At 40.8% G+C, this 27,321-nt stretch overlaps 1 protein-coding gene and 1 non-coding gene across 2 annotated transcripts in view; both read left to right on the top strand.

The window, feature by feature from the left end:
- NUP160 (nucleoporin 160) overlaps positions 1-17,031 on the top strand; it is a 52,343-nt gene extending 35,312 nt beyond the window's left edge. Inside the window, 13 exon segments of the mRNA XM_045089750.1 lie at positions 3,635-3,730; positions 3,828-3,922; positions 4,019-4,115; positions 4,209-4,314; positions 8,234-8,394; positions 9,775-9,835; positions 10,586-10,696; positions 10,873-10,996; positions 11,520-11,621; positions 12,475-12,616; positions 14,250-14,375; positions 15,334-15,438; positions 16,065-17,031. Of these exon segments, the coding sequence (XP_044945685.1) occupies positions 3,635-3,730; positions 3,828-3,922; positions 4,019-4,115; positions 4,209-4,314; positions 8,234-8,394; positions 9,775-9,835; positions 10,586-10,696; positions 10,873-10,996; positions 11,520-11,621; positions 12,475-12,616; positions 14,250-14,375; positions 15,334-15,438; positions 16,065-16,154 (1,416 nt within the window). The 3' untranslated portion in view covers positions 16,155-17,031.
- A 783-nt stretch (positions 17,032-17,814) lies between these two features.
- LOC123388722 lies at positions 17,815-17,922 on the top strand. Its single transcript, XR_006603240.1, has one exon. It is a non-coding gene; the product is annotated as a U6 spliceosomal RNA (small nuclear RNA).
- Positions 17,923-27,321: the final 9,399 nt, after the last annotated feature.

The raw sequence follows: 27,321 nt of genomic DNA, 5'->3' as shown, positions 1-27,321 counted from the left end.
TCATGATACCAGTTTATTAGCCTGGTCATCAGAACTTTATTGACACTAGTCTTGCCTAAAGCTCAAGGAATTAACTTGGAATACTGTATTTAGCCTTAGTTTAAGATTTGGACCTCGCTGTCCCTCCTGACCTTTCTTCCCATCAGTGTTTTCTCTGGTCATTTAGTTCTAGAAAGAGTGGTGTGCTTACTATCTCATGCAAGCCAGGCGTACACTCTGTTCCCCTCAAGACCTTTCTACCTGCTATTCCCCTTTTCCCAGAGAGTCAAGCCTCAAGCCTCATTTCATTGAAGTCTCTGTGTCTGTCACCACAACATTTAACCATGCTTGATGTTTAAGCTTTAGGTAACTATTTGTTGTTACCTGTTATTTCCCACCAAAAAGAAAAATGCGACAGAGACAGGCATAACCATTTGGTTCCTTGCTTGTAAAAGAGACAGATGATTTTTTTTTTTTTAAGTGAGCTCTGTACCCATTGTGAGGCTTGAATTCATGACCCTGAGATCAAGAGTTACATGCTATACTGACTGAGCCAACCAGCACCACAAGATAGATGAATTTTTACTGAAATAGATTTATAGCTCTTAATAACCATCCACATCCTTCTGATGAAATTATTTTGAATTCAAAGGATTTTTTCAAGATTTATTTTATTTATTTATTTTGGAGAGAGAAAGCACATGAGCAGGGTAGGGATGCTGAGCAGGCTCAGCATGGAGCCTGCCAAGGGGCTCAATCTCACGACCCTGAGGTCATGACCTGAACTGAAATCAAGACTTGGTCACTTAACTGACTGAGCCACCCAGGCGCCCCAGGGTTTTTGTTTTTAAGTAATCTCCACACTCACTGTGGGGCTCAGACTCAACAACCCCAAGATCAAGAGTTGCACACTCCACCGAGTCAGCCGGTCACCCCTAATTCTAAGGATTTTTAATCGAGGCTGGCTAGATTTGAGGAATTGATAAATCCCCTGAAATTTTGTGCAAAATGATGCTTGTATTTTTTCTGTGGAGAAGTTCTGTAGCTTTCATCACAAGAAACTTACTGATTCAAAAAACATGAAAAATCACTGCTCCAATGGACCCCAAAGCGGGCCTTGGGAAGAAAATACTAGAACTCTCACAAAAGAATAAATTTAGATATGCTAATGTTTTGGGCGCCTGGGTGGCTCAGTCGGTTAAGCAGCTGCCTTCAGCTCAGGTCATGATCTTAGGGTCCTGGGATCGAGCCCCACATCGGGCTCCCTGCCTAGCGAAGCAGAAGCCTGCTTCTCCCTCTCCCACTCCCTCTGCTTATGTCAAATAAATAAAATCTAAAAAAAAAAAAAAAATGCTAATGTTTAATATAAGGATCAACTCTGGTGCTCTTATGTGGTCCTTTACCACGTGGTCACTTGTCATTTAGTCTCAAGGTAGATGATCTGAAGAGAGAGGGAGGGTGTCACAGCTGGGACGTGCATTTAGAGGAGCATCTACGCTAGTCCATTCAATTTCAGTAAATTATGTTTGCCCAGTTAAATTGATTTACACATGATATTGCTTCATTTTAATAAAAATCACCTCCACAATTTTTTTAAAAATTCCTTCAGAGAAGCCAGACTAAGAAAGTACAAGCAAATGAGGACAATATAGGGCTGATACTTCTCCCTTTGATACAGGCCCTTCATCAGCCATATTGCAAGGTAAAAACAGTAACAGTCTATAATCAGAACTGACAAGAATCAACTGATAACAGTTGGACTTCTCAGGAATACTATTTTAAAATATATAAGTAAGTGTACCTTGAATTAAAATGTCAACTCAAGATAATATGAAACCATGAAAATTATTGGGCACATGAGTGGCTCCATAGGTTTGAGTGTCTGCCTTTACCTTTGACATGATCCCAGGGTCCTGGGATCGAGTCCCACGTGCGGCTCCCTGCTGAGCTGGGAGTCTGCTTCTCCCTCTCCTCCCCTCTGCTCCTGCTCTCTCTCTCTCTCTCTCTCTCTCTCTCTCAAATAAATAAATAAATAAATAAATAAATAAAATCTTTTAAAAAAAAGAAAGAAAATTATCAAGGCATTAAATGTATCCTAATCACCTGTAATGAGTATGAATTGGTTACAACTACTTTGAAAAACTGTTGGGGGGTGCCTGAGTGGCTCAGTTGGTTAAGCATCTGCCTTTGGCTCAGGTCATGATCCCAGGGTCCTGGGGTCTATTCCACATCAGGCTCCCTGCTCAGTGGGAAGCCTGCTTCTCCCTCTGCCTGCTGCTCCCCTTGCTGTGCCATCTCTCTCTCTCTAACAAATAAATGAGTAAAATCTTTAAGAAGAAAAACTTAATATTTACTAGCTGCAATCATTGATACACCCTATGACCTAGTTATTCCAATTCTGACTATATCCAGAAACATGTACATATTTACCCAAACGATGTGCAATTATGATCCAGGCAGGTATTTATAAAACTCATACACTGGAAATTCAAGTGTCCATTGACTGGATGGATCGATAAATTATGGTATATTCTTTGAATGGACTACCACAGCAATGAAAGGAAATTGTGCATATAATAATAGATCAGTCTTATAAACATGTTAAGCAAAGTAAGAGAAACACAAAAAAATACATACCATAAGATTCGATTTCCATGAAATTAAAAACGGAACAAGTAAAAGTCAGAAGAAGCTGGAAGGAGTCATCTGGGAGCTTTGGAATGCTGCTATGTTTTAATTCTTATTTTAGGTGCTTGTTACATGGATATGTTTACTTTATGAACATTTAATCAGCTGTGTATCTAGAATTTATGTACATTTCTAAATATACGTTATATTTCAAGAAAAAGTATAAAATAAAAACTAAGCACCCAAAACAAAAAGGTGTTTTATACTATTAATAAAGAAAAGAATAAATAAGTACTAATAAAAATAATTCAAAATGATTTTTATCTATTTCATCTCTATAAATTCATATGCTGAGTGTGTTAAACATAAATTAGAGAGCTGTGTGTACATAAGTATAATACATGTGCACATGTGTACACAGACATTGTTAATAGAGTGGGCAATCAAAAAAGTTTGAAGAGCACTGTACTATCTTGTTTAGAAATGGATTATCTCAAACATTATTCTCTTCAGGGGTTTATAAGGCTATGGTGGCAATTTATTTTCTGGGCTTTAAATTCATCTGTGACCTAAACAGTTACTAGGAGTTACTACTTTAGTTACTAGCTACTAGAAGTTACTAAATAGTTACTAGCAGTGAAATATAGTGTGTTCCTTTAACAAATACTGAGTACCCACTGTGTACTAAACATCGAACGTAAAAGACCCAATAGGAAATTTTACAGCCTGTTATTTGACAGTAGAAAGTCTTTATTTATTTATTTGTTTGTTTGTTTGTTTGTTTAAAGTAATCTCTACACCCACCGTGGGGCTCAAACTCACGACCCTGATATCAAGAGTCGCATGCTCTTCCGACTGAGCCAGCCAGGCGCCCCTAAAGGAAAGTCAAATAGTAACCAAATAATCCTGTCTTGTAGTCAACGTCTTTGATTTAATCTTCATCTTAACTAGTTATCTGATTAATTCCTATTTCAGTTTGAAGTGCACTACCATATTAATTTTAATGGAAACTCCTGTTTCTCCTCAGGTTTTGCGTCTACTAGATGTTGTTGGCTTGCCTGAGCTGGTTATTCAATTGGCTTCATCAATATTAACTGAAGTAGGTGGTGACTGGAAAAGTCAGGTAAGAACTAACTATAATCTAGTTATTTCCCTTGGGATTTGGCATGGACGTGGCATTTTAATTGCCATTGTTCTTTTTCCCTTTATTTGACATTTAGGCTACCTTGAGGACATGCATTTTCAAACATCATTTGGATTTGGGTCACAATAGCCAAGCATATGAAGCCTTAACCCAAATTCCTGATTCTAGCAGGTAGTCAAGCTCAGTCTTTTTTAAAGACAATTTACCAGCCTTGTTTAATCCACTGAGACAGTTTGTCCTCATGTCCCTTTTTTTTTTTCCTCGTAGGCAGTTAGATTGTCTGCGGCAGCTGGTGGTAGTTCTTTGTGAACGCTCACAGCTACAGGATCTTGTAGAGTTTCCTTATGTGAATCTGCATAACGAGGTAATTTTAGTTGTCCGCTGATGACTGGACACAGCTGTGGCAGTTGTCATGCTCCCTACTAACTTTGATATCTGATTGCTTCCCCTTTGTTAGGTTGTGGCAATAATTGAATCACGCGCACGAGCTGTGGACCTTATGACTCACAATTACTATGAGCTCCTCTATGCCTTTCACGTCTTTCGCCACAATTACCGAAAGGGTGAGCAGTTGAAGCCAATTTGTTAGGGGCAACTTTAGCAGTTTAATCATGTTTTATAAAAATGCTGTTGACCTAAGTAATTTTTACCTTATTTTCACCACTGAATGAGTGTTCTCTATAGGCGTTTGGGGAAATTATGTTTATTTACAAGATTAGCTTCACCCTTTTGAGGATTACCTGCTAGCCTTAAAGACATGCACTTATCCCATTCTAGAACATTCTTTAGGAATCTTCAGTGAGATGTCATTCTATCTATATCTTCTGTCTGATATTAAAAGAAATGCACTTTTACTAGAGGCATCTGGAATTTTTGTGGCTGGCTTTGAGTTCTTGTGCCAGCTTGCTATTGCCCGTATCTTATTGCTGATTGTTTTGAGAGTAAGTTGTAGACTCTTGTTTCGATATATAAATGCTTGAGATGCATTTGCTAAGGACGTTTTCTTAGATAACCTCAATACAATTATCAGATTAAGGAAATAAAACTAATTTCATGAATTAACTATAAATATGCTGATGTGATTTTTTTTTTTAATAGCACATTCCTCCCATACTGTCCTTATCCCCTGATCCAGAATCACATATTACATTTATTTGTCATGTCTTTAGTCTCCTTTAATCTGGAGCAATTCTTTTAGTCTGACTTTGCCTTTTGATGTCTTTGATATTTTTGAAGAGTACAGACAGGCCAGTCATTTTTGTAGAATGTATCTTAGTTTGGGGGCGCCTGGGTGGCTCAGTGGTTTAAAGCCTCTGCCTTCAGCTCAGGTCATGATCCCAGGGTCCTGGGATTGAGCCACACATTGGGCTCTCTGCTCAGCAGGGAGCCTGCTTCCCCCCTCTCTCTCTGCCTGCCTCTCTGCCTGCTTGTCATCTCTGTCAAATAAATAGATAAAATCTTTAAAAAAAGAAAAAAAGACTGTATCTTAGTTTGGACTTGTATGATGATTAATGAAGTCTTTATCAGAACAGCTAAAATGGGGGTGCTTGGATGGCTCAGTGGGTTAAAGCCTCTGCCTTTGGCTAGGGTCATGATCCCAGGGTCCTGGGATCCAGCTCCATGTGTCGGGCTCTCTGCTCACTAGCGAGCCTGCTTCCCCCTCCCCTCGCCTCTGCCTGCTTCTCTGCCTACTTACGATCTCTGTCTGTCAAATAAAATCTTTAAAATAAAAAAATTTAAAAAAAGTAAAATCTTTGAGATGGAGAAAAAAGAAAGAACAGCTAAAATGCAAAGGGATTGATGTCTGTTTTAAGATCACATTTTACGAGATAACCACTGTGGATTTCCCTTGGAACTAGTAATATTTTTTACCGTTTTCACTCAGAGAACTTTTCATAAGGTTTATTGCTGATTTTCATTGAAAGAATAGATGGAAGTAATTAATAAACCTTATTCTTAATTTTCCTAATGGTGAAACATGTTTGCATGTTCCTTATATTCTTGACTCACACAGAGGGGACATGTAGATAATTAAAGATCTCTCACTGTTTTTACAATAGCAATATCCATTACATCAACCTGGTCACTTTAGTTGGAAGTACCTGTGTGGCTCAGTCAGTTAAAGCATCTGCCTTTGGCTCTGGTCACAATCTTTGGGTCCTGGGATGGAGCCCTACATCAGGCTTCCCACTCGGTAGAGAATCTGCTTCACCCTCTCTCTCTCTTCCTCCACCCCTGCTTGTGCTTTCTCTCTCACAAATAAATAAATAAAATGTTAAAAAAAAAAAAGACCACTTTAGCTGAATTAATATTCAGATCTTTCTGGAGCAAGACTTGTGCTTCTAAAAAAATGTCTTAATATGGCAGGCACTCGGAAACATTTGTTGATGGGGGAAAGTCAAGTCAATTTCTTTTTTTTTTAAGATTTTATTTATTTGACAGAAAGAGAGAGCACAAGCAGAGGGGATGGCAGGTAAGAGGAGAGGGCAAAGCAAGCTTCCCGCTGAACAGAGAGCCCGACACGGGGCCGTCCCAGGACCCTGGGATAGTGACCTGAGCCGAAGGCAGACGCTTAACTTACTGAGCCACCCAGGCACCCCGTCAATTTCATTTTAAGTAAAATTATATGAATTTTAAAACTGTTGGAATGAAAAATACTTCCATTTAAAAACTAAAAGAAAGGGGCGCCTGGGTGGCTCAGTGGGTTAAAGCCTCTGCCTTCAGCTCGGGTCATGGTCCCAGGATCCTGGGATCAAGCCCCGTGTCGGGCTCTCTGCTGGGCAGGGAGCCTCCATCCCCCACCCCCGCCCGCCTGCCTCTCTGCCTATTTGAGATCATTGTCTGTCAAATAAATAATTTTAAAAATCTTTAAAAAAAAAAAAAAACTAAAAGAAATGTTAAATGCCGTTTGTTTCTGGAGTCTCATGCTGCCTCAGAACAAGATGTTTTTCAGTATCTCACTCAGCCCGTGTGACTCAAGTATTGTAAAGATAATTCATTCATGAGCAGAGCATCCAAACATTTCTTGGCTGCACTGGGTGGAATTAGGTAAAAATGTGGCTGAAACTAGGACTCTAGTCTTTTGTACTATCTGGGAATGTAGTATCTAAAAGAAGTAGGGGCACCTGGCTGGCTCAGTTGGTAGAGCTTACAACTCTTGATCTCAGGATCATGAGTTCAAGCCCCATGTTGGGTGTTGATCACTTTTAAAATGAATGAGTGGGGCGCCTGGGTGGCTCAATTGGTTGAGCGACTGCCTTCAGCTCAGGTCATGATCCTGGATTCCCAGATCCAGTCCCACATTTGGCTCCCTGCTCAGCAGGGAGCCTGCTTCTCCATCTGACTTTCTTCCTCTCATGCTTGCTCTCTCTCTCAAATAAATAAAATCTTTAAAAAAAAAAAATGGAATGAATGAATGAATATCAGAAATAACATTTACAGATTTTTCTTTTTTTAATTGTAATAAAATCCACATAAATAACAACCAATTTTTAGTGTTCAGTAGTGTTACGTATATTCACATTACTGTGTAATCAATTTCCTCTTGCAAAATGGAAACACTAAACTCATTAAACAACTTCCCATTTCTACTTCCTCCAGCCCCTAGCAACTATCATTCTACTTTCTGTCTCTGTGAATTTGGCTACTGGAATCATATCTTATTTGTCTTTTTGTGACTGGCTTATTTCACTTAGCCTAATAATCTTCAGAGTTCATCCATGTTATAGTATGTGACAGAATTGCTTCCTTCTTCTTTTATATGTATATGTCACATTTTGTTTATCCATCCATCAATGGACACTTGGATTGCCCCCATCTTGGCCATTATGAGTAATGGCTGCTGTGAACAAGGGCATACAAGTATCCCCTCAAGACCCTGCTTTCAGTTTTCAGGCTTTATGCCCAGAAGTGAAATTGCTGATCACAAGGTAGTCCCATTTTCAATTTTTTTTTTTAATTTTATTTATTTATTTGACAGAGATCACAAGTAGGCAGAGAGGCAGGCAGAGAGAGAGAGAGATGGAAGCAGGCTCCCAGCTGAGCAGAGAGCCCGATGCGGGACTCGATCCCAGGACCCTGAGATCATGACCTGAGCCGAAGGCAGCTGCTTAACCCACTGAGCCACCCAGGTGCCCCCCATTTTCAATTTTTTGAGGATCTGCCCTACTGTTTTATATAACCGCTACATCAATTTACATTCCCACCAGCAGTGTACAGTGGTTCCAGATTTTCCACATCCTCACCAACACACGATTTTTGTGTGGTTTTAAGTTAAATCAGTTTTGTTTTACGTTTTAATATTTGGTAAGTATAACAAAGTTTCTAAAACATTTTTTTTTTTTTTAGATTTTATTTTTTAAGTAATCGCTACACCCAACATGGAGCTGAAACTTGAAAGCTGTATGCTGTTCCGAGCCAGCCAGGCATCCCTCTAAAACACATTTTTGAAATTCTGATGTTTAATTTATTATTGCCTCCTAGCTGGTACAGTGATGTTTGAGTACGGAATGCGTCTTGGCAGAGAGGTTCGAACTCTGCGGGGACTTGAGAAACAAGGCAACTGTTATTTGGCTGCTGTTAACTGTTTACGACTTATTCGTCCAGAATATGCATGGATTGTACACCCAGCATCTGGTGCAGTGGTATGAAAGCTTTCCACCTTGGAGTTTGGGGATCATTTCACTTAACTTGGCTTGGTCCTTTTGAAACTATCACCTCGTTTTGTTCCATTTTGTTTAAAATTTCTGCTGGGATATTTATGAACTTCATCTATTTTTGCAGCAATTCCTTTGTTATATATTACCACCCCTTTAGTTCTCAAGTTTAGAATTATTGTTGGAAGAAGTACTTGCAGAATGGTTTTGAGTTAAACCTAATTTCAAGCAAATTACTTAATTTTTTGCTACCCAATTATCCTCTTGTATAAAATAGGGATGATCATGGTGATGATGATATCTGCCTTATAGGATTGTTTGGGTATTAAATGAGGTAATTCATGTAGAGTGCTTAGAACAGTGACAGTGCCTGGCCTGCAAAAAGTGCTCAGTAAATGGTAGCTGCTTTTATTTCATTCATTTTTGTTAATTCCATCTACACATAACTGTTTTACACTTTTAAAAAGTGCTGATGGCGTCATATATGTGCAGCTACTCATGTTGTATATCATTCGTGCATGTACTAGGCTGTTTCCCAGGGTCTGTGGTGGAGAATATAACTCTGGAACCAAGGAAGGTCAGGTGCTTTATATGGAGGTTAAGTCAACATCCTTACACCCAGTAACTGTTAGAACTAGCTAAGTGGGTCAACTTGGCAAACAACTCCGTAGTTACAGAACCTTTGTAAGTGCCATGCTAGTTGAAATAAACATAATTTATGTAGAGAGAATTTAAGCATGAAAGCTCTGGATCACAAATACTGAGTTAGTAATATCGAAATTAGATACAGATGACCCTTGAGTAACACGAGTTTGAACTGCGCAGGTCCACTTACACACAGTTGTCTTCAATAAATGGAATAATGTAGGGGCACCTGGGTGCCTCAATCAGGCGCCAGACGCTTGATTTCAGCTCAAGTCATGATCTCAGATTCATGAGGATGAGCTCCGTGTTGGGCTCAGCGCAGCGTCTGGTTGTGATTCTCCCTCTCCTTCTCCTTCTGCCCCCACTCACACATCCTCTGTCTAAATAAATAAATTTTTAAGGAATCTTTTTAAAAATGTAAATGTATTTCTCTTACAATTTTTTGAATAACATGTTCTTTTCTTTAGCTTCCTTTATTGTGAGAATACAGCATATAATACAGATAACATAAAAATATATGTTAATGAGAGTTTATGTTCTTGGTAAGGCATCCAGACAACAGCAAGCTATTACGTATTAAGTTTTTGGAGGAGTCAGAAGTTATATGCAAATTTTCAACTATGTAGGGCATTGGCATCCCTAACCCTCATGTTGTTCAGGGGTCAACTTATACTAACTTTTCAACTTTTCATTAACTTTTAATTACTTGTTTTGTCTTCTCAGTATGATCGTCCTGGAGCATCCCCTAAGAGGAATCATGATGGAGAATGCACAGCTGCTCCAAGTGAGTTGGGGGTCTCCTGTGGATTCTTGGCTTAAGCAGTAATTATGTAGTTGTGTTATAGTATTATCTGTATTAAATGTGTGGTTTTATATAGTGATTGTAACATGTAGAGCAATGTAAAAATACTGTAACGTTTCTTTTAGCTTATTTTCAGTATTTTAATCTAAAAATTATCTGGTTGCTCTTTGAAAACTTCATATGGCTATATGAGGAATGAAAATGCTTTAAAAAGAGTGTTGTTTGCAGTATTTAAATCAGCATAGTATCAAACTTGTTTCAGCAGGCTCCTTGGATATCACCATGGAGACATGATATTCCTCCTTAAAGAGCTTGGGCTCTAGGACACACCAACCCTAATACTGCTCTGGGGTTGGACACACCAACCCTTAATTCTGCTTCTCTCACTGTGGGCATGTTCCTTTCTTTCTGACCCAGTAACAGCATTTCTGAGTTGTAATAGTTAAATGAAATTCTGTGTACAACACATTTTAAGCATCTCAGCTGCAGCTGTTTTTACTGGAGTAGCTTGATTTAACCAAGCTGCATGCTGGAAGCAGGGCTGTTGCTTTATTTTTAAGTTCACTTTTATGGAGCCCTCCTTCTTCCCACCGCCATTTCCTTCCGGTGCCTTTGGAATTGACATTGAACTACTTAATGTGTAGTGGAATTGACAGGCTAAGTTAATAGGCAGTGATGATAGACACTTCCTTTGCACTTTGGGAATCAAACATATTTTCCTTTGGTTTCTAGCCAATCGGCAGATTGAAATCCTGGAACTGGGCGACCTCGAGAAAGAGTGTTCTTTGGCCCGCATTCGCCTCACTCTAGCTCAGCACGACCCATCGGCAGTTGCGGTTGCAGGTAGTCACACGGCAGTCTGGGGACACAGACAGCAGGCTAGACACGGTGTGCTAGACCAGCATGCCAGACAGGCCAAGCGCCTCTCCCTGCTCCTTGGAGATACCTGTCCCCAGAGGCTACTTCAGGTCACTGGCAGGCACCAGTTGCCACTAAATAACTCTTTTTGATTTCCACAGGAAGTTCATCAGCAGAGGAGATGGTCTCTCTCTTGGTTCAGGCTGGCCTTTTTGACACTGCCATATCACTCTGTCAGACCTTTAAGCTCCCCTTAACACCAGTCTTCGAGGGACTTGCTTTCAAGTATGTTTAAAATTGTCTTTCTGTTGTCTTCATTTTCTAATGCAGAAATATTGCACTGCTGCCCAGTGTGAACCAGTGGTCACAGCCAGTTGTGCTTTGAAGAAGTGTTTTTTCTAGCCCACCACGATGACTTTTTAAAATTTCTTTTAGTTAATTATAATTTTTTTTAAATCTTGATTTATAACTTCTCTTGAGAAGTCAAAAATTTGGCATCCCTAGCCCCACATTCCCCCAAGATAGTAGGATATGTGGTCCAAATAGTGGTGTCCTTTTTAGAAAAGGCATATCTTCTCTTCATTTTAATAATGCCTTGTACCTAAATATTAAACTTTCAGAAATTTTCCTTTGGAAGTAAATGACCCCCTAACACCAGTGGCCTTGCAGGTCATTCATTTGTGTGGTTCTGAGGAAGGTGCAGCAGACTGGAGCTAAAGTTATCATCTCATCTCTGGTTTTGGTAACAAAAGAATGTGGTTCTTTTCAGCAAGTTAGTTTACCATGTGTGGAAACGTTTTCATTGCAGATGCATCAAGTTGCAGTTGGGAGGCGAGGCGGCGCAAGCAGAAGCCTGGTCCTGGCTAGCAGCCAATCAGCTCTCATCTGTCATCACCACTAAGGAGTCTAGGTACAGCCCTGGTGCTCATCCGCCCCAAAAGGGCTTACCCTCCAAATACTTCCCTCATGCACCCAGTTAGTGTCTACTGAATGCACTTCTGCTTCTTTAGAACCCTTTTCTAACCTTCACCTTCAGAAAACTTCCCTCCCTTTAATAGAATTTACGATTTCTCTTGCACAGCTTGGTGCTTTAGAATTGGAACATTTTACAATTTGGAGGTGCTCTGACATTAGTTTTCAATCCCTAAATTAGCACATCAGTATCACTACTAAAATACAGATACATCACCCTCATCTTCTAAAACGGAACTTCTACAGGAGTCTAATGCTTGATTGCGGTTGGAAACAGTGATCTGAGCCAGTTTCTTTGTTTTAGGGATCTGGAACAAAGAAGTTAGTTGAATTGTGTAGTCCAGTAAAGATGTAGTTAGTGGGAGAGAAATAGAATCCAAGTCATTTGGTTTCTAATACTATCCCTAAACCACACTGACCCTAATAATATTAGTTGCCATTTAGTTATATTACCAATTCAGTTGTGAGTCTCTAAAGATTTTTTTTTTCCTTATAAATACATGCATGAATACATACATGCTATAAATATCTGTTAAGAATCTAGAACTCGGGGCACCTGAGTGGCTCAGTTGGTTAAACCTCTGCCTTCAGCTCAGGTCATGATCCCAGGGTCCTGGGATCGAGTCCCACATCAGGCACCTTGCTCTGCGGGGAGAATATTTCTCCCCTCTCCCTCTGCTACTCCTCACTGCTTGTGCTCTCTCATTCTGCGTCAAATAAATAAGTAAAATCTTTAAAAAAAAAAAAAAAAAAGAATCTAGAACTCATTAGTCCCTTCTGCTTTCTTCAAGTGCTACAGATGAAGCATGGCGACTATTATCGACTTACCTGGAAAGGTACAAAGTCCAGAATAATTTATATCACCACTGTGTAATCAACAAGCTGTTGTCTCATGGAGTGCCTCTGCCTAACTGGCTTATAAACAGTTACAAGGTAAATGGTATCTTAATTTGTACAGAGTAAGAAACTGATGTTTACAATTAAGAATAAATTTCATGAGATGATTAAAAAGAAAAGGTGGTAATTTATGGATATATACTGACCTATGCTTTGGGCAGCTTCTCAGTGTTAGTTAAGTACACTAAGAATAGCTTAACTTTAATTCCGTATGGAGTACTGGGTGTTTAGAATTAAAGTTCTGCAGGTTAGTGATTAAATTAATGCCTGCTTATTTGCTCACAGAACAATGAGTATATACTTAGAACAATGACTATATGTGTGACACAGTATTTACTGTTACTCAAAAAATTCACAGAAGTGAGTAGAGTAGTTTTCAAAACTAAAACAGGGTTTAAGTTTTTGTCAAAATTGGATTTTTGGACTGCCTACCTCAGAATTAGTTGGGTAGTGGGCTTCTTCAAATACAGATTCCTGAGCCCCATTCCACACTTTAACATTCAGATTAATCTGTAGCTAGGATCTGGGATCTGTATTTTAACAAGCTTGTAATTTGATACAGTGCATGCTTAAGTTTGAAAACTATATCTGAAATACATTGGGTAGGGTAGGGAAAGAGACTGTAAAGCTTAAAATCAGGAAAGTTTATCTCCTTTGGAGGGGGGTGTTACTTGTTTAAGTTAGAAAGTAGAAAAGGCGGTTAAGCTGGTAAAAGGACTGTGATCAAATCAAAATATAGAAAGCGTTATTGCCTGATTAGCAGAGCCCTTCCAAACCAAAGTTCTAATCACTTTTGTTTCACCCTGAGTTAAACAAATTTAGCTCAGGTTTGTTTTTTTGTTTGTTTTAATTTTATTTATTTATTTGACACACAGAGAGACAAAGAGAGACAGAGACAAGCAGGGGGGTAGCAGGCAGACAGGCAGAGGGAAAAGGAAAAGCAGGCTCACTGCTGAGCAAGAAGCCCAATGTGGGGCTCGATCCCAGGACCCTGGGATCATGACCTGAGCTGAAGACAGACACTTAACCGACTGAGCCACCCAGGTGCCCCTAACTCAGGTATTTCAAGTTGATAATTCTTTAAACTTCTTTTGCATTTGTCATTCATATATTTCTGAGGATAATATGAACATATTGCTCTTCAGTATTCAGTATTTCTGAGAAGGTATGTTAACTTCTACTACTACTGTGGAAACTGAAGTAGAAAAGTGTTAAATAAAATGCGTCTAGGATTCCTTGGTGGCTCAGTCATAATTATCTGTCTTTGGCTTAGGTCATGATCCCAGGGTCTTGGGATCCAGTTCTGTGTTGGGCTCCTTGCTCAGCAGGGAGCTTGTTTCTCCCTCTCCCTGCTTTTGCTCTTTCTCTGTCCTCTCTCTCTCTCTCTGTCTGACAAATAAAATCTTTAAAAATTTATAAATAAATAAAGTGTGCCTTAGATCACAAAATAGGGCAGGAAGGCCACTTAACAAGATAAAGTCTCACAGGGTACCCAGAAGTGACTGGGCTCTTAGGAATCCAGCCCTTATCCCAAGATAAGGAAACTCAAATGCTCATTTACTTATATTGAGAAGTATAAATGCCAGGGAATTAGACACACAGCATTCTTCAGTTATTGCCTAGGTAACATGGAAATAGGTAGATATTCGTAATCTCTGACTTTTTACAGAAGGTTGATGCTGCTGAGTTGCTCCGTTTGTACTTAAACTATGACCTTTTAGAAGAAGCTGTGGATTTGGTTTCAGAATATGTAGATGCTGTATTGGGGAAAGGACATCAGTACTTTGGAATTGAGGTAGGCATGTATGCATGTTTCTTTTTAATTGTGACTTTATCTTCCTAATAAAGTCAGGATGTGAAAGTAAATTGAACTATAGGATAGTGGATTTAACCTTTACTCTTTGTAGTTATACGACTAGTTTTCTCCACAATCAGGAACCGACACTGTAGGGGTCTCCAGTTTCCCATTTATAAAACGGGAATACATTTCACTTTTCTCCATCAAAGGAATATAGCTTTAGTTAGTATTTGGAGGAGTTAAGTAATTAAAAACAAAGTGTTCTTTTCTGTGTGCCAAAGACTATGCTGAGTTTCTGTCAGTGTTTTCTCGTTTAATCCTTACAGCCACCTCTGAGAGATTGTTTTAACCCTTTTTTTAAACGCATGAAGAAACAGAGACTCAGAGGTTAAGTAAGTTGCCTAAGTTCACACAGATGGTAAATAGAAAAACCAGGTCTAAAATCTAGGTCTAGTTAACTACAAAGCTAAGCTCTTAAGCTACCTCGGGAAAGTATTGAGAACTCTGAAAGGTGAGCTTTCTCTTTCTCAAACTTTTTTCCCCAGATAATTGGAATTAAGTTTCAGACTGTAAATAGTCTCATTCATTGACATTAAGAATTTTTTTTTAGTTCATTTTTCCTCATTAGGCTTTAGGGCTCCTTAAAGACAAGAGGCGACATGAATTTAAAAATACATATGAAAATAAATAAATACATACATACATACATACATACATACATACATACATACATTTGATTTAACTGAGAAAAGGACAAGTTTCCCAGTTGAAAAGAGAAGCAAGGTGGGGAGGAGGGGTTGTACACTTGTGTGTCCGTATGCGTGTATGTGCAATTTCTTATTGTAAAAAAAAAAAATAAAGAATTTTATGTTATTCAAACCCGTGAAACTAACTGCCCAAAAGAAATGGTCTGCTTTTGAGATGTTCTTCAAATAGTAGATATTTTCCCTTTCAGTTTCCACTGTCTGCAACAGCTCCAATGGTGTGGCTCCCTTACTCTTCTATTGACCAGCTTCTGCAGGCTCTGGGAGAGAACAGCGCCAATAGTCACAACATTGCCGTAAGTCTGTCCTCTCGTGAGGCATGGATCTTCCCTAAGCCCTTGTACTACCACTTACTCCTAGAGCTTGCTCTTCAGTTCTCAAGGATTAAGGGGAAAGCAGAAGCCATTTGTTGCCCTTAACATGCTGGCCCAATCCCTTTACAAAATGATTAGTTAAGCCAGATGTAGCCTCTCTGGTTCTCAGAAGACAGCTTGTAATGCTTTTATTAAAATACGGGGGTGGGGTGGGGGGGTCACTGTGTGATGGGCATTTAGGAGGGCATATGCTGTGATGAGCACTGGGTGTTACAGGCAACTAATGAATCATTGAACACTATGTCTGAAACTAATGATGTACTATATGTTGGCTAGTTGAATTTAAATTTAAAAAAATACTGGTGTGATTTGCATGTTTAGAAGACTCATTGGGATAACAGGATTGGGGTACTGCATTTAACAGAGAAGTCGGATTTTATCAGTAGTCACAGTGCAGACCCCTGTACTGAATGTTGAGTAAATGAAGCAGAGCGGCGAATATCATTATAAGGGGGAGGCTGGTTGATGAAATCAAAAGTGCTTAAAAACTTTTGTCTTTTTTTAGTCCTTGACCTATTCTATAACAATTCCCTTCTTTTCTCCTACAGCTATCCCAGAAAATACTTGACAAATTGGAGGACTACCAGCAAAAAGTTGATAAGGCAACACGGGATTTATTATATCGTCGGAACTTGTGATCCGGACGGTTGCTTAGCCTTTGTAACCGCTTGGTGCCTCTTAGGGCTTAAGACTTTACCCTACAGGAAGCCTGTATTCCAGGACAATTTTTATACCTGTAAATGATGTATACAACATCACGTCTGCATTCTGCACAAGAGAGGAGGGCAGATGAATCACAGAACCTGTGCTTGCTGGCGGTGCTAACACAAAATTTCTGGTTTTCAACCTTGGTCTCAAACAGCTGCTTTTGTATATGATTCACAAGCTTTCTTAGAGTTTCTATTTTTTTAAACTACCGAAGACATTCTTTATCTGCAAATTAAAACCCACCCTCACTTTCCAAAATAGCTGACGGTGGTTGGTTGGTTGTAGCTCCCCACCAGAAGCTGTCACTGCAAATCCTTCCATTCTTCCCTGTCACTTTTTGTATTTCAATGGAGTTATTTTGGTCCAGAACTGACATGTATTTTCTGTATTGCAAACAGAGGCTAATGATTTTGCATACTCTTTTCATTATTTATTGTGGAGTTTTTGTATGATCCTCAATAAAGTATTAAATAATTTGCATAGATTAAACCTAAAATGATGACCAGCTGTCAAAGAAGATACCTTATTTTGAATCTGGTTCTGAGGCTAAAGTTGAGTAAACTCTTAGCTAAGAAAAAAATTGGAAATTTTATCTAAGAATAACCAATTTTGAAGGTAAATTCTGTTAACTTGTATGATTTATGATAATCAAGCCGGACTTGATCATACTACTTGTGTAATAATGTATTGGACCAAAATATAAACTTTCCTGGTCAGATTCAGAAGTCATGCCCGCAAATTTTGGGGAAGGTGAAAAACAAAATCTTGGATTTTATTCTGTATATTAAAATTTATCTTTTAAGGAAATGATCTGTATATTGCTTATATGCCCTTTGACCTTTCTTGAGTTTTCCATAGCCTTTACTTTTTATACTGTCAATACCATATTTACATTATATATTTTAAATAACAATGTGAGCTTCACTGTGGTACCATTTACTGGTAGATAACTGAGATATATGGTTCTTTGTTCATTTTAGCTGTGCCATGATTAATACGAAGTGTTTGATGAAATGAGCAACTGGGAAAGCCCTTACCCTGCCAGAGCTCTAGAAACCTGTAGCTTCTAACTTTGGCAAGAAATATATATATAATATACTTATATAACCAAATATACACATAGAAAACCAAGAGAAAGATCTCACAGAACATGTATCCACACTCACTATGTACCCTGATGTTTTCATGAGTCTAATAGACCCTAACCCATAGTCTGAAAAATAATCAAATCCTCTTTGAGCCATTTTGGAGAACAAGAAGTATTTTGAGCCTGGTCCTGTTCCAGAAACTTACCCACTTGTGTTGTTCATGGTGGCAGTTCACACGACCCTGACCAGTTTTTCCTGTTGTCAGTATTTTGATTCAAGACCTAACCCATCCTGGAGCCAACCCAGCTGTTCTTCCATTTTCTTCCACCTTCTTCACTTTGGTCCCAACCAGAGCGGAAGGTAGAGATACTTTCACTAAATTTCTCTCTCTGCTTGAGGTCTGCGTTTTTGTTTTCCCAGACCATGTGATATATTTCAATAGCTCATAACACCGCTATTTTTTTTTTTTCACTTCAAAATTTTCTGATTACAGAGTTAAAAGAGCTCCCTCCTGTGGTCGCTGTGGCAGCACATTGGAACAACACAGAGAAGATTAGCATGGCCCCTACTTGAGGATGACACACAATTTAATGGAGCAATCCACCAAAAAAAAAAAAAAGGAAAAAAGAGCTCCCTACTTTTTTAGTACTTAGCTACCATTATGGGTGCCTCTATGGAGCTGCCGACTCTTGATCTCAGCTCAGGTCTTTTATCAGGGTTTTGAGTTCAAGCCCTGCATTGGGCCCCCCACTGGTTGTGGAGCCTATCTAAAATTGAATGAATGAATAAAAGATAGATAAAAATAAAGGGGTGACTCTAAGAGCAAAACTTCAATTTTTGATGTAACAAGATACAACAGATCAGGTCCCCACCTTACCAACCTGTGACAATAAGATGGCACCTGTGAATAATAGAATTTATGACAAACGAGTTTCATATTGACCATTCTTACCAGGTTTATAACTGATTTTTGTGACCTGCCAAGAAAGCCAATGTGTTCTGCAAACCATGTCGTGCAGTGTCCACAGTGCATTGTCACCACTGCCATTCATCCTTGCTGCCACACTTGAGAGTCCTATGCTTGAAGGTCAGCTCTCACCAGTTCACTACTGGTTTTTCTTTCCCCATTCCGAATCCCTCCCAAAGTCCATGCTGTGTTGTCTCCTAAATCTCCACTGAGCACTTAGGGGTAAAGAAAAACACAGACTTAAAAAGCGGATGCAAGATCTGGAAGCTTATACAAACCACAAAGATTCATCCCCATAGATCCCATTCTTCGACCACCTTTCAGTTGCCAGCCTGCTCTGGTGTGCCTGACACCAACATTCCTCTTGCAGAGAGAAATGTAAATTTATTTTTAAAAAAAGATTTTATTCATTTATTTGTCAGAAAGGGAGAGAAAGCACACAAGCAGGCAGAGAGGCACGCAGAGGAGGAGAGAGAGGCAGGCTCCCTGCTGAACAAGGAGCCCGATGCGGGACTCTGCCAGAACCCTGGGATCATGACCTGAGCTGAAGGCAGCAGCTTAACCCACTGAGCCATCCAGGCATCCCGAGAGAAATGTACATTTAAATGGAATTTCTATTTAATTAGTCAACAAAGGGAAAAAATCTCTCACATGGTAGGTAACAGAATTTACACAACTTACCTCAACCCAGTACATTGTTTTCTACTAGAACACAGTATATCAGAAGGTTCTAATGTGTCCTTTAACCTTCACAGTTCTTTCCAATTTTGTCTGTACCTAGAAACTGATAGCCCTATAATACTGTTCTTTCATAAATTGAGACCTTATTGTAATAGGTAACTCAACACCAAGCCAGAAGAAGGTAACTTTCCACGTCTGCACAGAACTCCACCATCAAAGGACCAATTTTTTGTTCAAAGATTTTTTTTTTTTTAATTTATTTGACAGACAGAGGTCACAAGCAGGCAGAGAGGCAGGCAGAGAGAGAGAGAGGAAGGGAAGCAGGCTTCGCTGCGGAGCAGAGAGCCCGATGCGGGGCTCGATCCCAGGACCCTGGGATCATGACCTGAGCTGAAGGCAGAGGCTTTAACCCACTGAGCCACCCAGGCGCCCCCAAATTTTTGTTCAAATGACCCATGCCACCCTGTATAAACAAAAATATATATCCCAGTAAATGAGGTTTGATGGTTTAAATGAACTTATTTCTGTAAAGTACACAAGATCAAATAATGTAGTATTAAAAAAAATGTAGTATAATAATATTTTGGGGCCCTAGGTTGGCTCAGACAGAGCATGTGACTCTTGACCTTGAGCCTAGATATGTGCAAACTTTACTGTAAAGAGCCAGGTAATAGTTCAGGATTTGTAGTCTACATATGGTCTCTCTCATATATTCTTTGAAATTTGTTTGTAGAATCCTTTAAAAGGCCTGATTTAGCTGTAATTTGCCCACTCCTCCTCAAGATCCTTAACACCTTCTCTGAGGCCAATCAGCAAAATGTGTCCCCTTCAAAAGCCAGTGGTACCCAACCCTGGCTAAACATTAGAATAATCTAAAGAACATTATTTTCTTTTTTAAAGACTTTATTTATTCATTTATTTAAGAGAGAGTGAGCAAATGAGAGAGAGAGAGAGAGGAGGGGGAGGGAGAAAGACTCCCACTGAGCAGGGAGCCTGAAGGGCTCCATCCCAGGACTTGGGATCATGACCCAAGCCAAAGGCAGACACTTAACAGACTGAGCTATAGGTACCCAGCATAACCTAAAGAGCTTTTTAAAAAAATAATTGATAGGGGTGCCTATCTGGCTTAGAGGAGAATGAGACTCTTGATCTCAGGTCTTGAGTTCCAGACCCACGATGAGTGTAGAGATATTTAAAAAATAATAAATAGGGGCATGTGACTAGTTCAGTCAGAAGATCTTGCGACTCTTGACCTTAGGGTGGTGAGTTTTGGCTCCACATGGGGTATAGAGATCACTTAAAAACTTAAAAATAGGGGCGGCCTAGGTGGCTCAGTCAGTTAGGCATCTGCTTTCCACTCAGGTCCTGGGATGGAGCCCGGGATTGGACTCCCTGCTCAGTGTGGTGAGCTTTTCCCTTTCCCTCTACCCCCCCTTGCTCGTGCTCTTTCCCATGCTCTCAAATAAAATCTAAGGGGAAAAAGAAAAAAAAACTTAAAAATAATAAACTTAAAAAAAAAAAAATGTTTAGGGTACCTGGGTCGCTCAGGTCATGATCCCAGAGTCCCAGGATCCAGCCCAATGTCAGGCTCCTTGCTCAGCTGGCAGGCTGCTTCCTCCTCTCCCTCTGCTCCTCCCTCTTCTCATGCTCTCTCTTGCACTCAAATAAATAAATAAATCTTAAAAAGATATCTTTAAAAAATATTTTACTTATTTATTTGAGGGAAGAGAGAGAGAGAGAGGCATGAGCAGGGGGTGAGGAGGAGCAGAGGGAGAAGAAGCTGGATCCCAGGACCCTGAGGTCTGGACCGAAGCTGAAGGCAAAGAAGCTGGATCCCAGGACCCTGAGGTCTGGACCGAAGCTGAAGGCAGATGCTTAATCGACTAAGCCACCCAGGTGCCCCTAAATAAATACACTTTTTAAAATAAATAAATAGAAAGATAGATAGATAGATAAACAAACCAATGCAGGGCTCGATTCCAGGACCCTGGGGATCATGACCTGAGCTGAAGGCAGTTGCTTAACCAACTGAGCCGCCCAGGATCCCCTGGCTTGTGGCTCTTGATCTTGGGGTCCATGATGGGCATAGAGCTTATTTTAAGAGAAAAAAAATTGATATGGGCTCTGTACTCCCACCCCCAATCCTGATTTAGATTTTTATACTGCTTTAGCACTTGCTCTCCAGATGGTTCTATGAACAGTCAGGGTTGAGAACCCTGGTTATAAATATTACAGTTATTTCAGTCACCTCCAGAAATGTAAGTTCCCCCAAGGGAAAAACCTTTCCCGTTTCTGTGCACTCTGGTTTAGCTCATAATCTCAACTTGGTTCCAGCTGGTTATATAATAGCATCTAGACATCTGTATAAACAAAAGACTCATTAATAGTAATAATAGCTGAGGTGCCTGGGTGGTTCAGTCATTGAGTGTCTGCCTTCAGCTCAGGTCATGATCCCAGGGTCCCAGGATGGCCCTCGTTGGGCTCCCTGCTCAGTGGGAAACCTGCTTCTTCCTCTCCCATTCCCCCAGCTTGTGTTCCCTCTCTGGCTGTCTCTCTCTCTCTCAAATGAATAAATTAAATCTTTTAATAATAAAAAAAAAAAAAATAAATACCCATTAAAAATAATAATAATACTACCATATAATGATCGCTTCTTTTGTTCCTGGTACAAGGCAAAGATCTTAAAACTATGATCTCATTTAAACTTCACAACAACCCTATGAATACTGTTACTGGCACATTTTACAGTGCTGAAACAAGTTTATAGTTGTTAAGAAACTTGCCCAAGTAATCACATCTGGAAGGTGCTAAAACTGAGTTTTGAACCCAGACATTTGAACCCAGAACTCCTATGTACAACTACTATATTTCTTCCTTTAAAAACAAAGGGGGGGGCACCTGGGTGGCTCAGTGGGTTAAGCCGCTGCCTTCAGCTCAGGTCATGATCTCAGGGTCCTGGGATCAAGTCCCACATTGGGCTCTCTGCTCAGCAGGGAGCCTGCTTCCCTTCCTCTCTCTGCCTGCCTCTCTGCCTACTTGTGATCGCTCTCTGTCAAATAAATAAATAAAAATCTTTAAAAAAAATAAAAAATAAAAATTAAAAAAAAAGAAGAGGATATTATATTATACTGTTTAAGATTTTATTTATTTATTTGACAGAGAGAGAGACCAACCAGGGGAGAAGTAGAGGGGAAGGGAGAGGGAGAAGCAGGCTCCCTGAGGAGCAGGGGAAGCCCGATAATGGGGCTTGATCCCAGGACTCAGGGATCATGACCTGAGCCTAAGGCAGTGTCTTAATCAGCTGAGCCACCCAGGCGCGTCAAACTACTATATTTCAATATATTTCAATACTCTTCGCTCAAGAAATAAGTCAGAAAACTGTGAACAGCTTTGAAACAGTAAATTCTCCCATTTCTAGCTGCTAATTTTTCAGAAATCTTGGGAGTCTAAACTTTAGACACTAATCCAGATATTTTTCCCATAGACAAGAAAAAAACTCTTGCTATTTATTTCAAGTCTGTATATCTACATGCAGTACATTCATTCAAAAATTGACTGTTCATGTCCCAGAAAGTACATTTCATAAAGAGGGGACAAAATGGACAAGTCACTGTCTTCATGGCTTTTTCATCCCAAAGTTGTCTGGTTCATTCATAAAAGCATGCAACTTGGGGCACCTGGGTGGCTCAGTACTTAGGCATCTGCCTTTAGGTCGGGTCATGATCCCAGGGTCCTGGGATTGAGCCCTCCACTGGGCTCCCTGCTCAGTGGGAAGCCTGCTTATCCCTCTCCCACTCCCCTGGTTGTGTTCCCTCTCTCAGTGTCTCTCTCTCTCTCTCTCTCTCTCTCTCTCTCTCTGTGTCAACTAAATAAATAAAATCTTAAAAGAAAAAAAAAAAGGATCATGCAATGTTTGATCTCGGGGTTGTGAGTTTAACCCCTGCGTTGAGTGCAGAGATTATTTTAAAAACGTAAATTTGGGGCACCTGGGTGGCTCAGTGAATTAAAGCCTCTGCCTTTGGCTCAGGTCATGATCCTGGGGTCCTGGGATTGAGCCCTGCATCAGGTTTTTCTGTTCCTCTCTTTGCCTGCCTCTCTGCCTGCTTGTGATCTATCAAATAAATTAAATCTTAAAAAAAAAAACCTTATAAAAAACATAAATTTAAGGGACCCCCTGGGTGGCACAGTTAAGCCTCTGACTCCTGGTTTCTGCTCAGGTCCTGATCTCAGGTGGAGATACTAAATCCTAAGTCAGGATCTGCTCTCAATGCTCAAGAGTTTCCTTGAGATTCTCCCTCCCCTTCTTCCCTTCCTGTGTCCTCTCTCTCTCTAAAATAACAAACGGGGCGCCTGGGTGGCTCAGTGGGTTAAAGCCTCTGCCTTCGGCTCAGGTCATGATCCCAGGGTCATGGGATTGAGCCCCGCATCGGGCTCTCTGCTCAGCGGGTAGCCTGCTTCCTCATCTCTCTCTGCCTGCTTCTCTGCCTACTTGTGATCTCTGTCTGTCAAATAAATAAATAAAATCTTTAAAAAAAAATAAAATGAAATAACAAACAAACAAATAATTTTAAAACGATTTCATTCATTTATTTGACACAGAGATAGAGAGATCCAGAGAGCACAAGTTGGGGGAATGGCAGAGGGAGAAGTAGGCTCCCTGAAGAGCTCCCCAAGACCCTAAAATAATGACCAGAGCCAAAGGCAGATGCTTAACCAACTGAACTACCCAGGCACCCCAAATGAATAAATCTTAAAACAAGAACAACTTGGGAGCATCTGGTGTCTCAGTCCATAGAGGATATGGCTTGTGATCTCTGGGTTGTAAGTTCTCTTGATCTCAGGGTTATAAGTTCAAGCCCCACTTGGGTGTAGAAATTACTTAAAAATAAAATCTTTGGGTTATGAGGGAAATACAGATCAAAACCACAATGAGATACCACCTCACACCAGTCAGAATGGCTAAAATTAACAAGTCAGGAAATGACAGATGCTGGCGAGGATGCGGAGAAAGGGGAACCCTCCTACATTGTTGGTGGGAATGTAAGCTGGTGCAACCACTCTGGAAAGCAGCATGGAGGTTCCTCAAAAAGTTGAAAATAGGGGCGCCTGGGTGGCTCAGTGGGTTAAGCTGCTGCCTTCGGCTCAGGTCATGATCTCAGGGTCCTGGGATCGAGTCCCACGTCGGGCTCTCTGCTCAGCAGGGAGCCTACTTCCCCCTCTCTCTCTGCCTGCCTCTCTGCCTACTTGTGATCTCTCTCTGTCAAATAAATAAATAAAATCTTAAAAAAAAAAAAAAAGTTGAAAATAGAGGGACTCCTGGGTGGCTCAGTTGGTTGGGCGGCTGCCTTCGGCTCAGGTCATGATCCCAGCGTCCTGGGATAGAGTCCCACATTGGGCTCTTTGCTCGGCAGGGAACCTGCTTCTCCCTCTGCCTCTGCCTGTCTCTTGGCCTACTTGTGATCTCTCTCTTTCTCTCTCTCTCTGACAAATAAATAAAATCTTTAAAAAAAAAAAAAGTTGAAAATAGAGCTACCCTATGACCCAGCAATTGCACTACTGGGTATTTACCCTAAAGATACAAACGTAGTGATCCAAAGGGGCACGCGCACCCAAATGTTTATAGTAGCAATGTCCACAATAACCAAACTATGGAAAGAACCTAGATGTCCATCAACAGATGAATGGATAAAGATGTGGTGTATATATACAATGGAAATCTATGCAGCCATCAAAAGAAATGAAATCTTGCCATTTGCGACGATGTGGATGGAACTAGAGGGTATTATCCTTAGCGAAATAAGTCAGTGGGAGAAAGACAACTATCACATGCGCTCTCTGCTATGAGGAAGTGGAGATGCAACCTTGAGGGTTTGGGGGTTAGGAAAAGAATAAATGAAACAAGATGGGATCAGGAGGGAGACAAACCGTAAAAGACAATCTCACAAAACAAACTGAGAGTTGCTGGGGGGAGGGGGCTTGGAGAGAGGGTGGTGGGGTTATGGACATTGGGGAGGGTATATGCTATGGTGAGTGCTGTGAAGTGTGTAAACCTGGTGATTCACAGACCTGTACCCCTGGGGCTAAAAATACATTATATGTTTATTAAAAAATAAAAAAATAATAATTTTAAAAAAATCTTTGGGTTATGGACCTTAGGAAGGGTAAGTGATATGGTGAGTGCTGTGAAGTGTAAGCCTGACGATTCACAGACCTGTACCCCTGAGGCAAATAATACATTATATGTTAATAAAAATAATTAATAAAAACATTAAAAATCTTTTTAAAAGATTTTATTTATTTATTTGACAGACAGAGATCACAAGTAGGCAGAGAGGCAGACAGAGAGAGGAGGAAGCAGGCTCCCTATTGAGCAGAGAGCCCGATGCAGGGCTCGATTCCAGGACTCTGGGAGCTGAAGGCAGAGGCTTTAGCCCACGGAGCCACCTAGGCACTCCTAAAAACATACGGGGGCTTCTGGGTGACTTTGCCATTTAAGCATCTGCCTTTAGTACCTGTCATGATCCCAGGGTCCTTGAAATCATCTCCAGGTCAGGCTCCCTGCTCATCAGGGAGCCTGCTTCTTTCTACTCCTCCCCACTGTGCGCGCTCGCTCTCTCTAACAAAATCTTAAAAAAAGATAAAAATTTAAAAACAACATTCTGAGGGATCATCTATACATTATAGATAATGACATACAGGGTTCTGGTGAGAATCAAATACACTTATACTTGTTTGTTTTTTAAGATTTTATTTCTTTTGGGGGCATCTGGGTGGCTCAGTCAGTTAAGCAGCTGCCTTCAGCCCAGGTTACCATCCCAGCATTCTGGGATCCAGGCCAGCATGGGGCTCCCTGCTCAGCAGGAAGTCTGCTTCTCCCTCTCCCTCTGCTTCTCTCTTTCTCTCAAATAATAAATAACACCTTAAAAAAAAAAAGAGAGAGAGAGAGAGATTTATTTTGAGAGCGAGGAGAAAGTGAGCATGAAGCGGGGGAGGGGCAGAGGAGAAAAGCTGACTCCCTGCTCAGCAGGGAACCTGATATGGGGCTCCATCCCCTTACCTAAGGCAACCCTTTAACGGACTGAGCCACCCAGGCACCCCTACAATTGTGCTTGTAAAGTGCTTAGACAGTGGCTCACACATAGTAAGGACTCACTAAATGTTAGGTATTATTAGTATGTTTTAGTAAGAACTGAGCAGCTGGGGATATAAAAATAAATACGCTCAATATCTTAAGATTGAGAAGAGGGAAAGGGATAAAACGGAATGTCAAGCACTGGGGAGGGGCTCAGCACTGATACAGGGTTGAGAGAGAATGCCTGCGCTGGATATTGAGGAATGGAGGGTTTTGTTTGCCATGTTCTAGTGTATTCGCTAGTCTTTAGCTGGCTGGCTCCAGAGGGGTAAGAAGGGGACGGGGTGGAGGTGGGGGGCGGAGGGCTAAAGGAAGATAAATCTAATAAAGCAGGTTGAGAATGGATTAGACTGGGTAAGCTCCTGTACCCCATCGCAATAATTTACGATTTTTCCTCCTATGCAGTATAACGTCTAGTGATTTTTTCCAGCTGATAAGAATTTACAAAAGCATAAAGACCCACTATTTTAGGGCGCCTGGGTGGTTCAGTCCGTTAAGCGGCTGCCTTCGGCTGAGGTCATGATCCCAGATCCGGACCCAGTCCCGCATCGCGCTCCTTGCTCAGTGGAGAGCCTGCTTCTCCCTCTCCCTCTGCTTGCTTGTGCTGTCAAATAAATCAATAAAATCTTAGGGCAGAGGGAGAGGAGGAAGCAGGCTCCCCGCTGAGCAGAGAGCCCGATGCGGGTCTCGATCCCAGCACCCTGGGACCATGACCCGAGCCAAAGGCAGTGGCTTAACCCACTGAGCCACCCAAGCACCCCTAAATCAGTAAAATCTTAAAAACAAAACAAAACAAAACAAAAAAACCACTATTTTATTTAGTGTTCAACGTCATACCCAAAGTAAGCCACAATAATCAGGACGAAAGTCTAGAAAGGTCCTGAAATGCAGCACAGCTTCCCAAAAGCTAAAACAAAACAAAACAGCCAACAGCAAGCCCAGACCAGGGACAAGATGGAGGACAAGGGGATAAAGAAAAGACTCCGCACAAGACGCATGGGTGGAGTCCGACGTAATGGAAAGTCATTCTAATTCAGGCCCTTCCGCGCTATTGGCCTGACACTGACTCTTTTTCCTTTTCCATTGGCTCCTGGCTCCTTCGATGGATCAAAACAGCCAATCGCCCAGCATCGTGGATAAAGCCCGCCCTTCCTCTCTGAGGGGAGAAGCCAGAGGAGCCTAGAGGACCCAAGGCGCTTGCGCGGGCGCGCGCTCCGCCGGTTAAAAGC

The sequence above is a fragment of the Mustela putorius genome, unplaced genomic scaffold (genome assembly GCF_011764305.1).
Source record: "Mustela putorius furo isolate JIRA1106 unplaced genomic scaffold, ASM1176430v1.1 tig00000127_pilon_pilon_pilon, whole genome shotgun sequence".
NCBI classification, from domain to species: domain Eukaryota; kingdom Metazoa; phylum Chordata; class Mammalia; order Carnivora; family Mustelidae; genus Mustela; species Mustela putorius.
The sequence above is the reverse complement of the archived record's forward strand: the minus strand, read 5'-3'. Positions and strand labels throughout refer to the sequence as shown.